The sequence below is a fragment of the Gossypium arboreum genome, chromosome 13, assembly GCF_025698485.1.
Source record: "Gossypium arboreum isolate Shixiya-1 chromosome 13, ASM2569848v2, whole genome shotgun sequence".
Taxonomy (NCBI): domain Eukaryota; kingdom Viridiplantae; phylum Streptophyta; class Magnoliopsida; order Malvales; family Malvaceae; genus Gossypium; species Gossypium arboreum.
In genome coordinates, this window is record NC_069082.1 from 1834172 (window position 1) to 1852990 (window position 18819).

At 34.2% G+C, this 18819-nt stretch overlaps 1 protein-coding gene across 1 annotated transcript; it reads right to left on the bottom strand.

The window, feature by feature from the left end:
* Positions 1-707: 707 nt before the first annotated feature.
* Positions 708-17305, bottom strand: LOC108462405 (UDP-glycosyltransferase 91C1-like). The gene is made up of 2 exons (XM_053024071.1): positions 17151-17305; positions 708-2187 (listed from the first exon to the last, which is right to left on the bottom strand). Exons 1-2 carry the CDS (start codon positions 17303-17305, stop codon positions 762-764), a joined length of 1581 nt encoding a protein of 526 aa, XP_052880031.1. The 3' UTR covers positions 708-761.
* Between the last annotated feature and the right edge of the window lie 1514 nt (positions 17306-18819).

An 18819-nucleotide genomic window follows, 5' to 3' on the forward strand; every position in this document is an offset into this window, starting at 1 on the left:
GCAAAAGCCCATCACAGAAGCAAGGCCGAACGGAGCCTTAGAACCGTAGACGGCATAAAAGTTCAATAAAAGCCAAGATTGACAATTCACGGTGGAGTTGTTTGAATTGAATGCTTCCAATTGAGTTTTATTTTTAATTTCAAAATATATTAGTGTTAATAATTAGAATTAAATTTTAGAATTTAAAAGATAGTGAAATTAAATTTTAAAAATAAAATAAAAATTTTAATATGTATAAAATTTATGACATATTTTAATATTTAATTTTAAAATTCAAAAAAACCCAAATTCAACTTATGTTAGTCTTTGATTTTAACAATTAATAATAGAGTAGAGTTGAAATTAGAATTGTATACTTCAATTGACCATTTCTCATCTTGTTTATATGCTTTAATTGGATATTTGTCGAATATGGGTTTTGATTATATTTTATCTTTTAATATAATATTTAAAATTATTTAACTTATAAATAAAAGAATAATATATTTCAGTGTATTTAAATTTACATATTTATTGACAATAATATACTTAAATACAATATCACATTGTGAAATAGAAAATAAATTTTGACATTCATTTACGTAGATTTTAGAATAATATTTTTTAATGTATTATTAGTGAATATTTGATACCTAATAAGAAACTTAACATGTAACAATAATGTAGGTGTAAATTTATTTTGCCAAAACAACAAACAAACACAACTCTTTTCCAAGTTAGATACTTCATTTTTTTAACCAAAAAGCCATTTCGACTTCAACCTAACAATGGCAAGCTGATGGTGAAAACTCTTCAATGAACCGAGTGAATTCATTCAAGTAATTGTTGCTCAACTCTTCATTACCAAAAATCTCTCTCATTGCCTGCGCATTTGCCCTAAACACCTCACCTTCTGGTTCTACCATCACCCGCCTAATGGTTGCAGCCACCAAGTCGCTTGTAAACGAACCGTCCACTTCATTTCTCTCGATTTCTAACCCAACCTTCTTGCCATGCAACAACCTAGCATTCAAGCCTTGGTCCGAAATTCCCCCAGAAAACAAGATCAAAGCTCGACCGTACTTGAGTGCCTCGATTATGGAACTCCAACCACAGTGAGTCAAGAAACCCCCAACAGAAGAGTGGGCTAATATCCGCAACTGAGGTGCCCAATCCCTCAACACTAAACCCCTTTTAGACACTCGTTTTTCGTACCCTGGAAGAATTATGTCATTCATCTGTCCTTCACCCACTGGACGGTTCCTTACCACCCAAATGAAGGGCAAGTTGGATTTCTCTATCCCAAATGCCAATTGGTGCATATACTCTTCACTTAGATTCACTTCACTACCAAGAGCAATATAGAGAACTGATTTCTCCCCTTTGCTGTCAAGCCAGCTTTTTATAGTTTCCCATTTGTTATCCTCGTTTGATGGCAATGATAATAACGGAGGCAACAGGCCTACCGGAACCACAGGTTTCTGGTAAAGCTTGATAAGCAATTTAATCGCGTCTCGTTCGAACTCGAAGCAGGTGCGCATTGTTACAAATTGGCAACCTTGAATCAGTCGTCCTATCCGGTGGCTATCAGACACATCATCGTCCACGCACTGCTGGTTCACTATCTCATAGAGCTTGAAAGCTACGTTGTCGCAAGGGTAATCTATCCATTCAGGGACGACCGTGAAATCTCCCGGTCGCTGCCGGCTATCACCGAGCAAAGCTGATGGTGGACCTGCGAAAGCAAACGAGCTGGCATTGAATATGCCGAAGAAAACCAAGTTGATGCCTAACGGAGCTGCGATACCAGGTAACCAGTAAGGTGCAAAATCATGGATTATCCAGTTGACGTTTGAGTTTTCGAGGAAATCAGTTAAAGGGTCTCGAAGCTTGTCGTATGCCCTTTTAAGGTAAGGGACTTTTTCGATTGGTACCTCAGAAGTGGACTCAACTCCTGGTGGTAAGCCATGAACATGGGGAAGAGAAAACTCGACAAAACTTAAGTTAGAGGACAGATGTGGAGGGAGTTTAGAGAGGCGACTAATATTTTTAGGGGTGGAAATATAGGATATTTGATGACCCTTTTGAGCCAAGAATTTAGAAACCTCGAGAAACGGCATTGTATGACCATAAGCAAGCCATGGGAACATAGCTATGTGAAGCTTTTCTGTTCTGCCATGGTGGTTTGTTGGTGCAAATTGCAAAAGACTGAATACGTCTTAATTGGGAATCAGAAGATGAAATTCAAGAGGGTATTGTATATATTTACTTGTGGGGATATTTTGTTGTGTGGTCTTGCACCGCTGGAACTTTTTAAATGGAAAAAATTATAAAAAAATTACAAAAATTGCAAAAATTAAAATAGGATAAAAGTTATAAATTTATAAAATTACAAAAATATATATATAAAAACAATATAACTATATTTTTATTTGATTGTAGAATATAATAAATTAAATACTAATTTTAATAAAATATAACTAGCATTAAAAATATTAATTAATTAATTAATTAAAAACAAAGGAAGAAACTGAAACTTACCTTGGGAGGTGGGGGGGAGGTACCTTCAACTATTCAATTTTTGTGTGCGGTGGTGGTTGGCAACCAAACCAAACTATCCCCTCGTATATTGTTTTAAAAAAAAAAATTGTATTTTGGTTTTAAATACAAGTGCTGTCAATTGGTCAAACATTATCAATATTTCACTATTCCTTTTACTTATTTCGTAAATATTAAATTTTATATAATGGTTTAATGATTAAGGGTATTTATTATTTTAAGTATGGTCTAGATGTATACTTAATACATCATTTCTCATGTTGCATATTTAAATACAATAGTATTTTTTAAAATGGAAATTTATAATCTAATCATCATGATTCTTTTAAACAAAATTTTTACTTTGTTCCCAATTAATATTTATTTATTTATAAGTTTTCTACTTTATTTTATCTAATTTAATGATAATGTATTATTTTATTATTTACGCATTAAATATTAGGGTGTTCATCGGTTAACCAACCCGATATAACATTAATCGAATTAACCGATCTTTTAAAATTTTTAACCGTTAACTGAACTAAATTTTTTTCAATTAATTCGGTCGGTTAACCGAATTAACCTAAAATTATATGTTTTTTAATTTTTGGTTAAAATAAGTATAAAATTAACCGAATTAATCGAATTAGCGAATTATCCGAATTACCTAAATTAACCAAATTAATCAATTATTTGTATAAAATTATAATTTTATTTTTATTTTTAGTTTTAGATTTTAATTTTATTTATTAAATTATTTGTAATTTTTATGATTGGGTTGGGTACTTTTACATATCATTTTTAGATTTTTTAGAAGTTTTTCTTCTAACAAATATTTTCTTTTCTTATTATTACCAGTATATTTTTTATTCCTGGTTTCCATCTAATAAATTTATATTTTCTATTTTTCTTTCTATGTTTTTATAATTATTAGGACGTATTGTTTTACATCTAAATTCCCATTCATTTTCTAGAATTTTTGTACAGTGACTATAATTTAATTTATTCTTTACTTGTTTAGCGACTTTAGTCTTTAAATAATGTAAAGTTATTCTTTTTTGCAAAATTAATCCTATTTCCTATAGAATCTATATTTTCTTTTGCTATACCGCTTCTTTACTATGTTTATCTAAATAGGATACGTATTTCTTTATACATATCTCATCCCATGGTGGGGTAATTTATGAAAATATTGGTTTTCCAAAATTCTATATTTTCATTTTTAACTTTTGATATTCATGAAGAAATTTTTAGAAAATTCTTCTAGATATCTAATATCGCATAATTTATTTTTTGACAAGGTATAACTAGCTATACTATCTTGATCTTTTTTATCAAAATAACCACAAAATTCTGTTTTTTAAATATTTGTTAATCCCTTTAAAAGATCTTTAGGAGTACCTATTTGATTAATTAGTTGTCTTTTTTGGACTTTTCCTACTTCTGATTCTTCCTATCGTCTTAAAAATTGTAAAACATCTCCTTGAAAAGTTCCTACAAAATAATTTAAAAATTTTTCTTTTGACCAAGTACCGTTGTTGTTTACAAAGTTATTTTATTTTCAGTTAATAAATAAAAGAGAGAGTGTTTACAAAGAGAGAATACTTAAAATAAAAGAAAAGATTTCTAAGCTGTTTTTCGATGCCTCGTTTAGGCTTCTTACATTGCTTTTTATAGTAGAATTTCTAAACTCTATTTAATTTTTCTTCAATCCCGAACAGTGTTTCTGATAAGAATGAATTTATTGTTGCTTCAACGTATATTGTCAGTTGTCTCATTATATCTTTGTCCGTACATGGATGCCTTGATTTTCAATTTACTGCCAATCTTGAAAATCTTCTTGAAAGTCTTCTTGAGTCTCCACGTGGTTATTATTTTGTCTTTATCCTTCTTGGATATTGTTAATGTTCCACGTTTCTATTTCGTCCAAGTGTAGAGATTCTGGTGATAGTCTTAGTGAATTCCAAGTCTCACACGTGTTCTTGATTTCCTCGATTATTTTTGAAGGAAAATCATCTATTTCCATATCTACTATTTTCTTTAGCAGTTGTATGGATTATTCATCTCTTGTTTTCTGAACTACTCCAGTGTCATCAGCTACTATTCTTTTTCCATCAGTGGATAATTTGTATGTTTGTTGATGAAGTACATGTTGAGCTGTTGACATTAAATCAATTCCAGCTTGGATTTGAAAGTATTTTGAATTATTGTAACACTTGTCAATGGTTTTTGTCAAGTGTTTTTTATCTTATTTGACTGCTGATAAATAAGGACTATCAATCATTTTTTGAATAATCCAAATTTGATATGGTTGATAATCCAAATTTAATATCAACACTCAACATGTACTTCATCAACAAACATACAAATTATCCTTGATGGAAAAGAATAGTAGTGATGACTTGGAGTAGTTCGGAAAACAAGAGATGAAGAATCCATACAATGCTAAAGAAAATAGCAGATATGAAATAGATGATTTTCCTTGAAATAATCGAGAAATCAAGAACATGTGAGACTTGGAATTCACCAAGACTATCACCAGAAGCTCTACACTTGGACGAAATAGAAACGTGGAACCTTGACAATATCCAAGAAGGATAAAGACAAAATAATAACCACGTGGAGACTCAAGAAGACTTTCAAGAAGATTTTCAAGATTGGCAGTAAATTGAAAATCAAGGCATCCATGTACGGACAAAGATATTATGAGACAACTGACAATTACAAAAGAGAGAGTGTTTACAAAGAGAGAATACTTAAAATAAAAGAAAAGATTTCTAAGCTATTTTTCGATGCCTCGTTTAGGCTTCTTACATTGCTTTTTATAGTAGAATTTCTAAACTCTATTTAATTTTTCTTCAATCCCGAACAGTGTTTCTGATAAGGATAAATTTATTGTTGCTTCCACGTATATTGTCAGTTGTCTCATCATATCTTTGTCCGTACATGGATGCCTTGATTTTCAATTTACTGCCAATCTTGAAAATCTTCTTGAAAGTATTCTTGAGTCTCCACGTGGTTATTATTTTGTCTTTATCCTTCTTGGATATTGTCAAGGTTCCACGTTTCTATTTCGTCCAAGTGTAGAGATTCTGGTGATAGTCTTGGTGAATTCCAAGTCTCCCACGTGTTCTTGATTTCCTCGATTATTTCTGAAGGAAAATCATCTATTTCCATATCTGCTATTTTCTTTAGCAGTTGTATGGATTCTTCATCTCTTGTTTTCTGAACTACTCCAGTGTCATTAGCTACTATTATTTTTCCATCAGTGGATAATTTGTATGTTTGTTGATAAAGTACATGTTGAGCTGTTGACATTAAATCAATTCTAGCTTGGATTTGAAAGTATTTTGGATTATTGTAACACTTGTCAATGGTTTTTGTCAAGTGTTTTTTATCTTATTTGACTGCTGATAAATAAGTACTATCAATCAGTTTTTGAATAATCCAAATTTGATATGGTTGATAAAATCGCTCTTTTTCAGCAATGCCAATAAGACTACTTATTTGGATATAAAAATAGTAATAAAAATCATCTTGATGTACTAAAAGTGATAATATAGCTTTTATAATAGCAGGAAAATTTTTTAATAAGTGAAAAGAAAAGTTTTGTACTACAATTTCTCTAACAAAACCCCATTCAATACTGTTTATATCAAATGGTTCATTTAGAAAAACATATGTTTCTAAAAAGTATTCGGAAAAGACTTTTTTAAATTGAGCTTGTTAGTTGCAGATAGTTCTATTGATTTTTTCAAAAATTTCTATTGGTAATATTTTCTTAGCTTTATTATATAAACATATTCTAAACATTTTATTCATAATAGGACTATTTGTTCCTTTGTGAATAAAATATTGGAATATATCAATAAGATTATTTATCTCATTGATATTTATATACTCTATTTCGAGTTCTTCCCAATCTCTGTATAAAACAGCTTTTAATAATAAATCATGTGCTTCGTTTTCTTTAGTTGTTTTTGCAACTAAAAATTGCGAAAACTTTGTAAGAGCTCGTCTAAAGTTTGCTCTTTGTTCTAAAATATGGGTTTTCCATATTTCATTGATGAATTTATAAATTTCACTTGGTAATCCTGGATTATAAAAATCTTTTATCTCTGGAATTTGTTGTTGTTTCAACAAATTTTCTGCTCCTTTTATAACTTCAGAATAACTAGCTTGAAATGCTGAATTTGGATCCTGAGACCAAGGAGATTGGCTTATTGTTCTTGGATGGTATTGGCTTACCATTCTTGATGTATATGATGAAGGAGATCCAGTTGGTTGTCTTACCATTGGATAAGGAACATAATATCCATGATTAGGATAGTATGATGTTACTATAGGAGTAAATCCTTGATTAGGATTTATTTGCTTTCCTTTGTTGGGTTTTTTATGGACAGTAGTCTATTCCTCGACTTGTTCTAGAGGTTTTTTACCTCTATCCATGAGGCCTGCTAAGATAATCAGCAATAATATTATCACTGCCTTTTATATATAAAACTTCAAAATTAAAACTACATAATTCATTGTACCATCTAATTCTTCTAGGTACATTTTCTAAACTATTATTAGTTAGAAATTGTTTAACTGCCTGATTGTCAGTTTTAATAATAAAATTTTCAGATGCTAGATATATAAGAAAGGTTTTTATTGCTTTTTTAATAGCTAATAATTCTTTTTCATATATAGCATAATTAACTTCATTTGGTTTAAATTTTCCGGAACTATATCCACATATTAGTTCTTCATTTTTTGCTGTTTTAGCCCTTAAAATACATCCCCAATAATTTTGTGATGCATCTGTTTCTAAAATTAATCTATCACCTTGTTTTGGTAAGTAGATTTTTGGGGTATAATTTATTTCTGATTTTACATTTTTAATAATTTCTGAGTCTCTTTTAGACCAGCTAAAAGTTTTATCCTTTTTTAATTTTTCATATAAGTCACCTATTTTTTGAGATAAGTTAGGAAAGAAGTTTCTTCCATAGTTAACTATTCCTAAAAATTGTTGAAGTTGTTTTTGATCTTTAATTTTGTTTTTGATCTTTAATTTCTTGAGAAAATTCTTTTATTTTTACTATAATATAATCTTGTAGTTTAAGACCATCAGCAGATAAATTTAATCCTAAAAATTCTATTTCTGTTTTTTCTAATTCTATTTTCTTAGGACTCAAAATAATTCCATGTTTTATGAATTCTTGAGAGATAATATTTAAATGTTTTCTATATTTTTCCGAGTTTCGAAAATATTAAAATATCATCTATATAAACTACACAAAATTTTTATATTTATTAAATATAGAATCCATCCATTTTTGGAAGATTTGAGGTGCATTACATAACCCGAATGGCATTACTCTCCATTGATAATGACCATTAGGTGCACTAACGGCTGTTAATGGTTTAGATTCATCAGTTAGAATTATTTGCCAAAATCCTGATTTACAATCTTTGCTTGTTTAGCTTGATTAATCAAAACATCTTTTCTTGGTATAAAGTATCCATAAAAAATAGTATTTTGGTTTAGTTTTTTTATAATTAATTATCATCCTAGCTTTTCCCCTTTTTATTTCTACATGATTTCTTACCATAAAAGCTGGAGTTGAGCGTGGACTATTAATTTTTTCTATTAATCCTTTTTCCAATAATTCTTTGAGTTGTATATCAAATTCATCTATATCTTGTTTAGTATAGATCATGGGTTTAATTCTAATAATTTTATTAGGATTTTTTAAATTTATTTCACAATATCTTGGACTATTTTCCCATAATTTTAATGGTTCTTCACTAAAATTTGTCGAAACCATTTTTTAAAGGGATGTTTAAAAAAACGGGGATCGACTTTTGAAAAATGAAAACGGGAGTCGCCACCAACCTTTTTTAGGTGTGATTGGATCACCTTATAAAACGTTTTGGTCTACGAAAATTAAGAAAATAGGTTCGGGAGTTGGTTACGTACGAGGAAGGATTAGCACCTCGCAACGCCCAAAATTGGTACCAAATTGAATAGTTTTCTGTCTTAATGTCAAAAATTTGAAAGGATTTAAAAATAAGATCTCTTTTTTAAAATCGGAATTATTTAAGTTGAAAAATCGAGATTCCTTAGCTCCGAAAGAATACAAACATCACATCCAGCATGATAGGACACGATATTCTTAAACTTTCGTAACTGAAATCATCTCGTGATTTACAAAATCTATTTAGAAGGATACTTTAGACATTTAGAAAAACGGGAAATCGCAACCCAGCATGTTAGGGCACTATTTTCCGAATTCCTAAATACAAAAAACATTGCCTCATTTTAGAAAAACTTTTGGATAAAATATGACAATTAAATAAAATATATTTTTTAAAATAATGATTTGAGTAAAGTTTTAAAAAATAATTTACTAAGAGTAATACTAAAAAAAATTATTAAAAAATAAAATAGTTTGATATGATACTAAAATTATTAAAAAATTAAAATATATATTAAAAAAAATCAGGGAAACATGGATTAAATCAAAATAAAAAGGGTTGAAAAACGAGGATGAACAAAGAATAAAATAAGAATAAACCGTAAAAAATAAGAACGTAAGAGGGAGAGAAATTTGAGTGAAAGCTCTTAAAAATTTTTATTGTTTCCCAAAACTCCAGCGTGTTTACAATGAAGGGAGAGGCCTCTATTTATAGTTGAACCTCCTCAAATTCAACGGTACAGATCAATTACATCAACAGTTAAGATTAAAAGGTATCTATAAATTAAATCTCTAAAATTACAAAATCATATCTTCTAAGATTGCATACATATCTAAGATTGTATCATATCTAAGAATGCATATCACATCTAAGATTGCATATCATTGAATATTATATTTCCATATGAGTCAAGCTTGTAGATGGACCTTAAATCTTTTCAAGTAATGGGCCATTCTGATCGGGCCAAATTATATTTGTAATTCTGGACTGAACTTGGACTTCATTTTTTTTTGGGTTTATTATTTTTGTTTTTGGACTTATTTCTGGGCCCGGGCAAAATTGAGTGTCTACAACTGCCCCTCTTTGCACATTGCTATGTAACATGAATAGAGCAAAGACTATAAAAGGACCAATTTTGCCCGGGCTCGCTGAGTCTTGAGTTCTTGATCCTTGATCTTCTTTAAATGGCCTCTTGACGGCTTCATTTGCTTCACTGCAACTCAGGAAGGTGATATCTGCTATCTTCGATCTGCTCCCTGTCTAATACAGATACGCCAAATTTGCTTCTTCAATCTGCTCCCCGTCTAATACAGAGATGCCAAATTTGTTATCTCCGATTTGCTCCCTGTCTAATACAAAGATGCCAAATCTGTCATCTTGGATCTGCTTTGATGTAAACACATGAAGGTCAGATCTACTATGTCTTTGATCTACTCCCCGTCTAATACAGAGATGCCAAATCATCTTGGATCTGCTTCAATGAATGTCCAATCTGTTATGTCTCTGATCTGCTCCCCGTCTAATACAGAGATGCCAAATCATCTTGGATCTGCTTCAATGAAGGTCTGATCTGCTGTGTCTTCGTCTGCTCCCCGTCTAATACAGAGATGCCAAATCATCTTGGATCTGCTTCAATGAAGGTCAGATCTGCTATGTCTTCGATCTACTCTCCATCAAATATAGAGATGCCAAATCTGTTTCTTCGATTTGTTCTCTGACAGTACAGAGATGCCAAATAATCTTAGATCTGCTTCAGTGTAAACACGTGAAAACCAAATCTACTATGTCTTCAATTTGCTCTCTGACAATACAGAGATGCCAAATCTGCTATCTTCAATCTGCTTCCTAACAATACAGAGATGCCAAATCTGCTGTCTTTGATCTGCTCTCTGACAATACATAGACGCCAAATCATCTTAAATTCACTTTAGTGTAAACATGTGAAGGCCAAATCTGCTATGTCTTCGGTCTGCTCTCCGTCGAATATGGAGATGTCAAATCTGTTTCTTCGATTTGTTCTCTGACAATACAGAGATACCAAATCTGCTATCTTTGATCTGCTCTCTGACAATACAGAGATGCCAAATCATCTTAGATTCGCTTCAGTGTAAACACGTGAAGGCCAAATCTGCTATTTCTTCGATCTGCTCTCCGTCGAATATGGAGATGCCAAATCTGTTTCTTCGATTTGTTCTCTGACAATACAGAGACACAAAACCTACTATCTTCGATCTGCTCTCTGATAATACAGAGACGCCAAATCTGCTATCTTTGATCTGCTCTCTGACAATACAGAGACGCCAAATCATCTTAGATTCGTTTCAGCATAAACACGTGAAAGCCAAATCTACTATGTCTTCGATCTGCTCCTTGTAAACGCAAGGATGCCAAATCATCTTGGATCTACTTTGATATGGAAACATCTGAAGGTTAGATCTGCTATGTTTTATCCTGTTACCCTACTGCTTAGGGAGTTAAGGCGCATCATTCTTCGTTGTCCCTTGAATGACATGACCTGTATAATGTGCATGAGTTCATGATTAGGATGCTATGACCTAAGTGAGTCGAATGATCCTAATTAAACTTGTTATAATGAAAAATGTTTATGAATATAACCTCTATTCCAGACGTCACCTACTCATTCTTTCGTTGAAGTTTAATTTTATTTTTCTCGAATTATCATTCCTACTCAGCCTGTGGGTTTGTACCATTCTTCAAATGCTATGACCCATCAAGAATGTTTGTAAGATGATCCTCTCTTAGGATCGAATCGTTTGATTTGTCCAATCATCATTTTGGACTAAAGAAAGAATTTCCTCGAGTTCTTTCAAACTTCACTTACGTGAATTCCTCGAACAATTGTTCCGTTTTAGTTTCTTGTATTATCTAGAAATTTCCAGAGTAATGAGCAAAACTTCATTTGTGAAAATTATTTAGTTCATCTATCATTATTTAATGCAACACACTTTAAGAATAATGGAAGATGAATTTAATCTTTGAGAATAATTAGATTTGAATAAATTTGTCAAAAATACAAAGGAAATTAATCTGAAAGCCTATCTTTGAGAAGAAAAAGAATCTAAAGATAGCAAACAGGACAAAAGTTAGATGCCCTAGATATCGCCGCTTGAGCGTTTATATGCCATCTCCATGAAGACTTTCTTGAGTTCAACATGTGTTTAAAAGATCCAAAGTACTTTGTTGATGCCCCGATATGCAACGCGCTTCACTCTTCATTAAATCAGATATAGCAAGATTACTGTGTGCTCTTCAAAATTTGAGCTGCCCTTTCGGGTTTTCAACTTAAAACCCCTTTGGTTACAAGGCGCCCTTTGCGGGTTTTCACCCTGAATTCTTCTCTTTTAGACAAAGTACTTTTTTACTGAGTCTGAATTCACTGGATTGGGTAAACTTTTCTCATCCATTTCCATTAAGATCAATGCACCCCCAGAGAAGGCCTTCTTTACGACATACGAACCTTCCCAATTCGGCATCCATTTTCCTCTAAAGTCCTTCTGAATGGGGAGAATCTTTTTCAACACAAGGTCCCTTTCATGGAATTCCCTTGAACGAACTTTCTTATCATAATCTCGCATCATTCGCTTCTGATACATCTAACCATGGCGAATAGCTTTTAGCCTCTTTTCTTTGATCAAGTTCAATTGGTCATATCGGGATTGAATCCATTCTGCTTCATCTAGTTTTATTTCCAACCAAATTCGGAGAAAAGGTATTTCTACTTCAAAAGGTAATACTGCCTCCATTCCATATACTAACGAAAAAGGGGTTGCCCCAGTAGAAGTTCTGATGGACGTTCGATAAGCTAAGAGTGAAAATGGTAGTTTCTCATGCCAATCTCTATAAGTCTCAGTCATCTTCTCCACTATCCTCTTGATATTCTTGTTGGCCGCTTCTACTGCCCCATTCATTTATGGGCGATACAGAGAAGAGTTATGATGCTTAATCTTGAACTGACTGCAAACTTCTGCTATGTTCTGTTGTTCAAGTTCAATGTATTGACTGATATGATCCTTTCAAACATCCCATATCGACAAATGGTCTTTCTTCAAGAATCGACTCACAGCCGACTTAGTAACATTGGCATAAGAAGCAGCGTCTACCCACTTCGTGAAGTAATTAATGACCACAAAAATAAAGCGATGCCCATTTGAAGCTTTTGGTGATATTGGCCCAATGACATCCATACCCCACATGGAAAAAGGCCATGGAGAAGTCATAACATATAGAGGTGAAGGTGGTACATGAATCTTATCTCCATAAATCTGACATTTATGGCATTTCTTGGCGTAGTTGATACAATCCCCTTCCATGGTAGACCAATAATATCCAAACCTCATGATTTGTCTAGCCATCGTGAAACCATTAGCGTACATCCCACAAACACCCTCGTGAACTTCTTCCAAAATTAACTTAGCTTCCTCGGCGTCAACACATCTCAACAGTACTTGGTCCTTTCTTCTTTTGTATAAGATGTCCCCATACAAAACGTAGTCGCAGGCTAATCTCCTTAAAGTTCGCTTATCATTTTCAGTTGCCTGTTCTGGGTATTTACGATCTCTCACATATCGTAATATATCCTGATACCAAGGGTTATCATCCTTTTCTTCTTCCTCAATGTTACAAAAGGGAGCTGGAGCCTCAAAGATACTCATCTGAATGGGTCTCATCTCCTCCTCTTTATTCGCTTTAATCATTGAAGCCAAGGTTGCTAGAGCATCTGCCATCTAGTTTTCGTCTCATGAGTTATAATTGAAAGTGATGTCTTCGAACTCCTCAAGTAACCCTAAAACTACTTTTCGATAATTGATCAATTTAGGATCCCTTGTCTCCCATTCAACTTTAAGCTGGTAAATTACCAACGCAGAGTCTTCATAAACTTCCAAGGTTCTTATTCTTCGCTCTATAGCCGCTCGAAGTCCCATGATGCACGCTTCATACTCGGTCATATTGTTTGTGCAATCAAAATCCAACTTGCACGTGAATGGATAATAATCACCATTTGGGGATACTGAGACTGCCCCAATTCCATTTCCCACTGTATTGGATGCCCCATCAAAGCTCAACTTCCAAGGATAATCCTTTGTAGCTGCTACACACATCAACTCCTCATTTGGGAAATCAAAATTCAACGGCTCATCGTCTTCTAGAGCTCTACTTGCCAGAAATTCTGCTATCGCACTTCCTTTTATAGCCTTCTGGCTCACATAAACTATGTCAAACTCTGAAAGCAGAATTTGCCACATCGCCATTCTTCCATTCAAAGCTGTTGACTCCATCATATACTTCAGAGGATCAAGTTTTGAAATAAGCCAAGTAGTATGATACAACATATATTGCCTCAACCTTCGAGTCGTCCAGATTAAAGCACAGCACAATTTCTCAATTGGTGAATATCTCATCTCACACTCTGTGAATTTCTTGCTGAGGTAGTATATCACCTTCTCCTTTCTTCCCGACTCGTCATGTTGGCCAAGCACACATCCCATAGAATTGCTAAACACTGATAAGTACAGAATTAATAGTCTTCCTAGATTAGGTGAAGATAACACAGGAGCATTTAACAAGTATTGCTTAACCTTATCGAAAGCGCTCTGGCATTCCTCATCCCAAGTACCTTGGTTGTGTTTTCTAAGGAGGTGAAATATAGGATCACATTTCTCAGTTAATTGTGAAATAAATCGAGCAATATAATTCAACCTTCTAAGAAAACCCCGAACTTCTTTCTGAGTGTGTGGTGGAGGCAAATCTCGTATGGCTCTAACTTTGTCTGAGTCAACTTCTATTCCCTTTTCACTGACCACAAAGCCTAATAACTTCCCCGACCTAGCTCTGAAGATGCACTTTGCCGGATTAAGCTTCAACTGAAATTTCCTTAATCTCAGAAACGCCTTCCTCAAAACTTCAATATGTTCCTTTTCTGTTCAAGATTTAGCAATCATGTCATCAACATACACTTCGATCTCCTTATGCATCATATCATGGAATAAATTCACCATAGCCCGTTGGTATGTTACCCCTGCATTCTTCAATCCAAACGGCATTACTTTGTAACAAAAGGTACCCCACAATGTTATGAAAGTGGTTTTATCCATATCTTCCGGATGCATCTTTATCTGGTTGTACCCTGAGAAACCATCCATGAAGGAGAACAATAAATATCTCGCTGTGTTATCTACCAAAGTGTGTATGTGCGATAGAGGAAAATTATCTTTTGGGCTACCTTTGTTCAGATCTCTGTAATCAACGCACATTCATACCTTCCCATCCTTCTTAGGGACCGGTACAATGTTAGCTACCCATTCAGAGTACTTCACCTCTTGTAAGAATCCTACATCGAACTGCTTCTTAACTTCATCCTTTATTTTCAGTACGATATCTGGCCTCATTCTTTGCAACTTCTGTTGGTCTGGCTTACAATCCTATCCTATTGGAAGACGATGCACCACAATATCGGTATTTAACCCTGGCACATCTTGATAGAACCATACAAAGATATCCTTGAACTCACATAGCAACTCAATCAGTCCTTGCCTTGTGTCCTCGGTAATATGCGTACTGATTTTCACCTCTTTCCCTTCCTCTAGGGCTATATTCTCTATTGCCTATTTCTCATGGGGCATGATTTATTTCTCCTCCTGTTTTACCCTCTTCAACAGATCTGGAGACACATCACAATCCTGGACATCTTCAAAATCTTGAGATTACTCTAAACACATGTCTTGCTCACAAAAGAAATCAGGATTTGTAATATCAGTGCTCATGTTATTGATATCTAGGGACTTGTGAAGTATAAAGAATATACAAAGAATGAATGAATTTAAGAATGATTATTTATGTGCTACGAATGAAAGAATAAGAATTGCAAAAGTTTAACAGAATATTGGTTGATAAAAATGAAACAATACTCGTTGAAATTGATAAAAGTTATATTTTATTAAAAAATAATAGATGATCGTAAGCCCATTCCACAAATGTAATCCTATTACTCCTAGGCCCTAGAGTAACAAGAATGTTTCGAGAATTACTCTGAAAAATTCCTAAAGACTACGGAAGTTCCTCCGCAGTCCAATTGTTCAGAGAGCTTCCCGGTTCGTGAGGGCGAATGCCCTCAAGGTTTCCTTAATCAGTCCCTTCTTCATGTATGGCATTGATGGAATGATTTTCATTTCCAAACACCCCTATCTCCAGGTAAGCTATCCCTCCTGATACAAAAGCCTAGGATATGTAAGGGAGCGTCTTCTTTTCGCTCAGCCATGACCCTCTTCTCTCTTTCTTTCTCTTTTTAACCTTAACTAATCAGGGTCTTTTTATGGATTTAAATGCATGTGATGTGATGCAATGCAAATGCATGAATGCAAAAGAAAAGGAGATGTTGATCTTGAATCCAATTCCATTAGAATAACTTTTCTAGAAAATAGATTTCTTTACATGAAAATAGATTACATATGCGGTTTTACCCTTTATAGTCCAAGTAAACGCTGATCTTTTCTTCATGTTCGAATCCTATAAATTCTCCAAAAGACGCCTTTACTAGCTCCTTACTGCTTAATCTGAGCCTCGATCCCTTGCTCGCTTATCTCCATGATACTCATAAAAAAGTGCCGGCTCTTGGATAATCTTCGTTGGCAATTAAATCAAGTAATGTATTCCTTCGTGGACTTCCGGCTTTCTCTCGTCATGCTCTTGGATAACCTTTGTTGGCCTGAATCTCTGGCAATTATATCATGTATTCCTCCGTGGACTACCAGCTTTCTCTCCAGGTAAGCTATCCCTCCTGATACAAAAGCCTAGGATATGTAAAGGAGCGTCTTCTTTTCGCTCAGCCATGACCCTCTTCTCTCTTTCTTTCTCTTTTTAACCTTAACTAATTAGGGTCTTTTTATGGATTTAAATGCATGTGATGTGATGCAATGCAAATGCATGAATGCAAAAGAAAAGGAGATGTTGATCTTGAATCCAATTCCATTAGAATAACTTTTCTAAAAAACAGATTTCTTTACATGAAAATAGATTACATATGCGGTTTTACCCTTTATAGTCCAAGTAAACACTGATCTTTTCTTCATGTTCGAATCCTATAAATTCTCCAAAAGACGCCTTTGCTAGCTCCTTACTGCTTAATCTGAGCCTCGATCCCTTGCTCGCTTATCTCCATGATACTCATAAAAAAGTGCCGGCTCTTGGATAATCTTCGTTGGCAATTAAATCAAGTAATGTATTCCTTCGTGGACTTCCGGCTTTCTCTCGTCATGCTCTTGGATAACCTTTGTTGGCCTGAATCTCTGGCAATTATATCATGTATTCCTCCGTGGACTACCAGCTTTCTCTCATCATATTTACTTGGACTATATTCAGACGACCGTACTATAATCTACTTTATCAAGAAATTTGTTTCCTTATGACAAACTATTCTATTTAGGAATTTCGAATCAACACCTTCTTTTCTTTGATGTAATGTAATGTAAATGCATGAATGCAAAAAGGTATCGATCTCGATTCAGTTTCATTTTAGAAAACGTTATTTAAGGAACAAAAGACTTTTCATAAAACGGACTACAAATACGCTTTCGCTCGTAGGCCCAGAGTCTTAACCCTATCTAATAACAAAGCTAACTCTCGACCTCTATCTGAACTGCCCCACTTTATATTGCCTTAGGACGAGTAACGGTGCATAGCCAACGACTCCCCAAATCCCAAGAAGAGGTACCCAATCAAAACTGCCACAGCGATAAAGGACTTTATTAGGAGTCATCCAAGGTGCTTTCCACAAAACCTCCTCCTCTCGAAGATTCTGAAGAATATCCATCCACCTTTCTTCTGTAATATCGTCTCTCCTTGGTGTAGTTGCTATTTCCTTTAAGAGGGAATAACCCTCAAAGAACACTCGTCAAGGAACCTTCTTAAGCTTCCAAAAGTGACTATGGAACCATACTAACAACAACTGTGCGCATCCAATGAATATACTTCACTGGCTCTCCGACATGTACTTCAATGATCTAAACGTCTCAGCTAGGATTGCTAGTACTGGTGTGTTCTGTTTACCAATACGATCAAATAAATCTGCGACTGCCTCATCTATGTGCCCTATCGCCTTTGGGAAAATCACCAAGCCGTAAATACTTAAGGCTAAAACGTTGACCTTCTTCTTCACATCTGGGTGTGTCAATATCAGATCCCTCAAAATAGCCCATGGAATGCACTTACTATCGCCCTTTTGCTGCACTCGAGCTACAACCCACTGCTCACTCATCCATGTGATCATCACTAATTTCTTCACGAAAATTGGGGGACTAGCAAGCCTAACATAAGCTTTCTTACCTTGAATTCTCGGACAACGAAGCAAGGTTGTATACTCCTCCAAAGTAGGCACTATATCTACCTCTCCAAATGTAAAGCAACTATAAGCAAGGTTCCAGAACTGTACCATAGCTCGAAACAGATGCTTATCTAACTTAATGTCTAGCAAATAAGAAAGATCTCCATAAGTCTGAAAGAAAAGCTGTCTAGCCTCGTCATCCTATTAGGCCCAAATGTCCTTCATCTCCCGAAAATATTCTGTGTCGAACTGATACGAGTAAAGTCCCACAACTCTGATGTATATCCCTCGGTGACATTATCTCCTTTCTCGAACTGGGTTTTCTCTGACCACGCACAAACGAAAGAGTTGTCCTCGACTTTAAGATATTCGTTCCTTATTACAAAACTTCTTAACTCAGAAATCGAACCTTGAATCGACACCGTTTAATGATGAATAATATGCGATGATGACAAAATAAAAAACAAGTCAGTATCATATAAAAAGATATAATAAACAAGCACTTATAAAGGTAGGTACTAAAGGTCATCACCATACTACCTAGAGCAAGCACTTAAAGTTCACTATATGTAGTTCAGTTCTAAAGCAAGGGTACCTAAACTAGCAGATTCCTCGATCCTCACCCATTATAGGCTCATATGGACCAAGTTTGGTTTAGGAGGATACATTTCCCTATAACCATGCGGAGATGAAAATTTCACGAAGACATAGGTACAGATATATCCCGGAAGTAATCCACTAACTCATGCAGAGGTGAAAACCTCACGAAAGCTTAGTTCTGACTCCCACTTAAGGGTGCGACCACAACGGTCTTGCAAATGCAATGTGTGCGAGAAAAATAACATATGCAGAAAACACATGAAAAAAAAAAGATCATAGTTTTCAAATCGAGTTTTCAAATTTCAATAAAAGGACAGAAATCAATCAATTTTACGGCTTGACTCTCTTATTAGTCCCCAGCGGAGTCGCCAAGCTGTCGAAACCATTTTTTAAAGGGATGTTTG

What these genes read in the sequence shown, in the direction of transcription:
- LOC108462405 (XM_053024071.1), bottom strand. Translation starts at nt 17,305, where the DNA reads ATGGATATTCTTCAGAATCTTCGAGAGGAGGAGGTTTTGTGGAAAGCA. An exon ending in GCACCGTTACTCGTCCTAAG is followed by an intron (nt 2,188 to 17,150) that starts GCAATATAAAGT and finishes AGACGTATTCAG; the next exon opens with TCTTTTGCAATTTGCACCAA.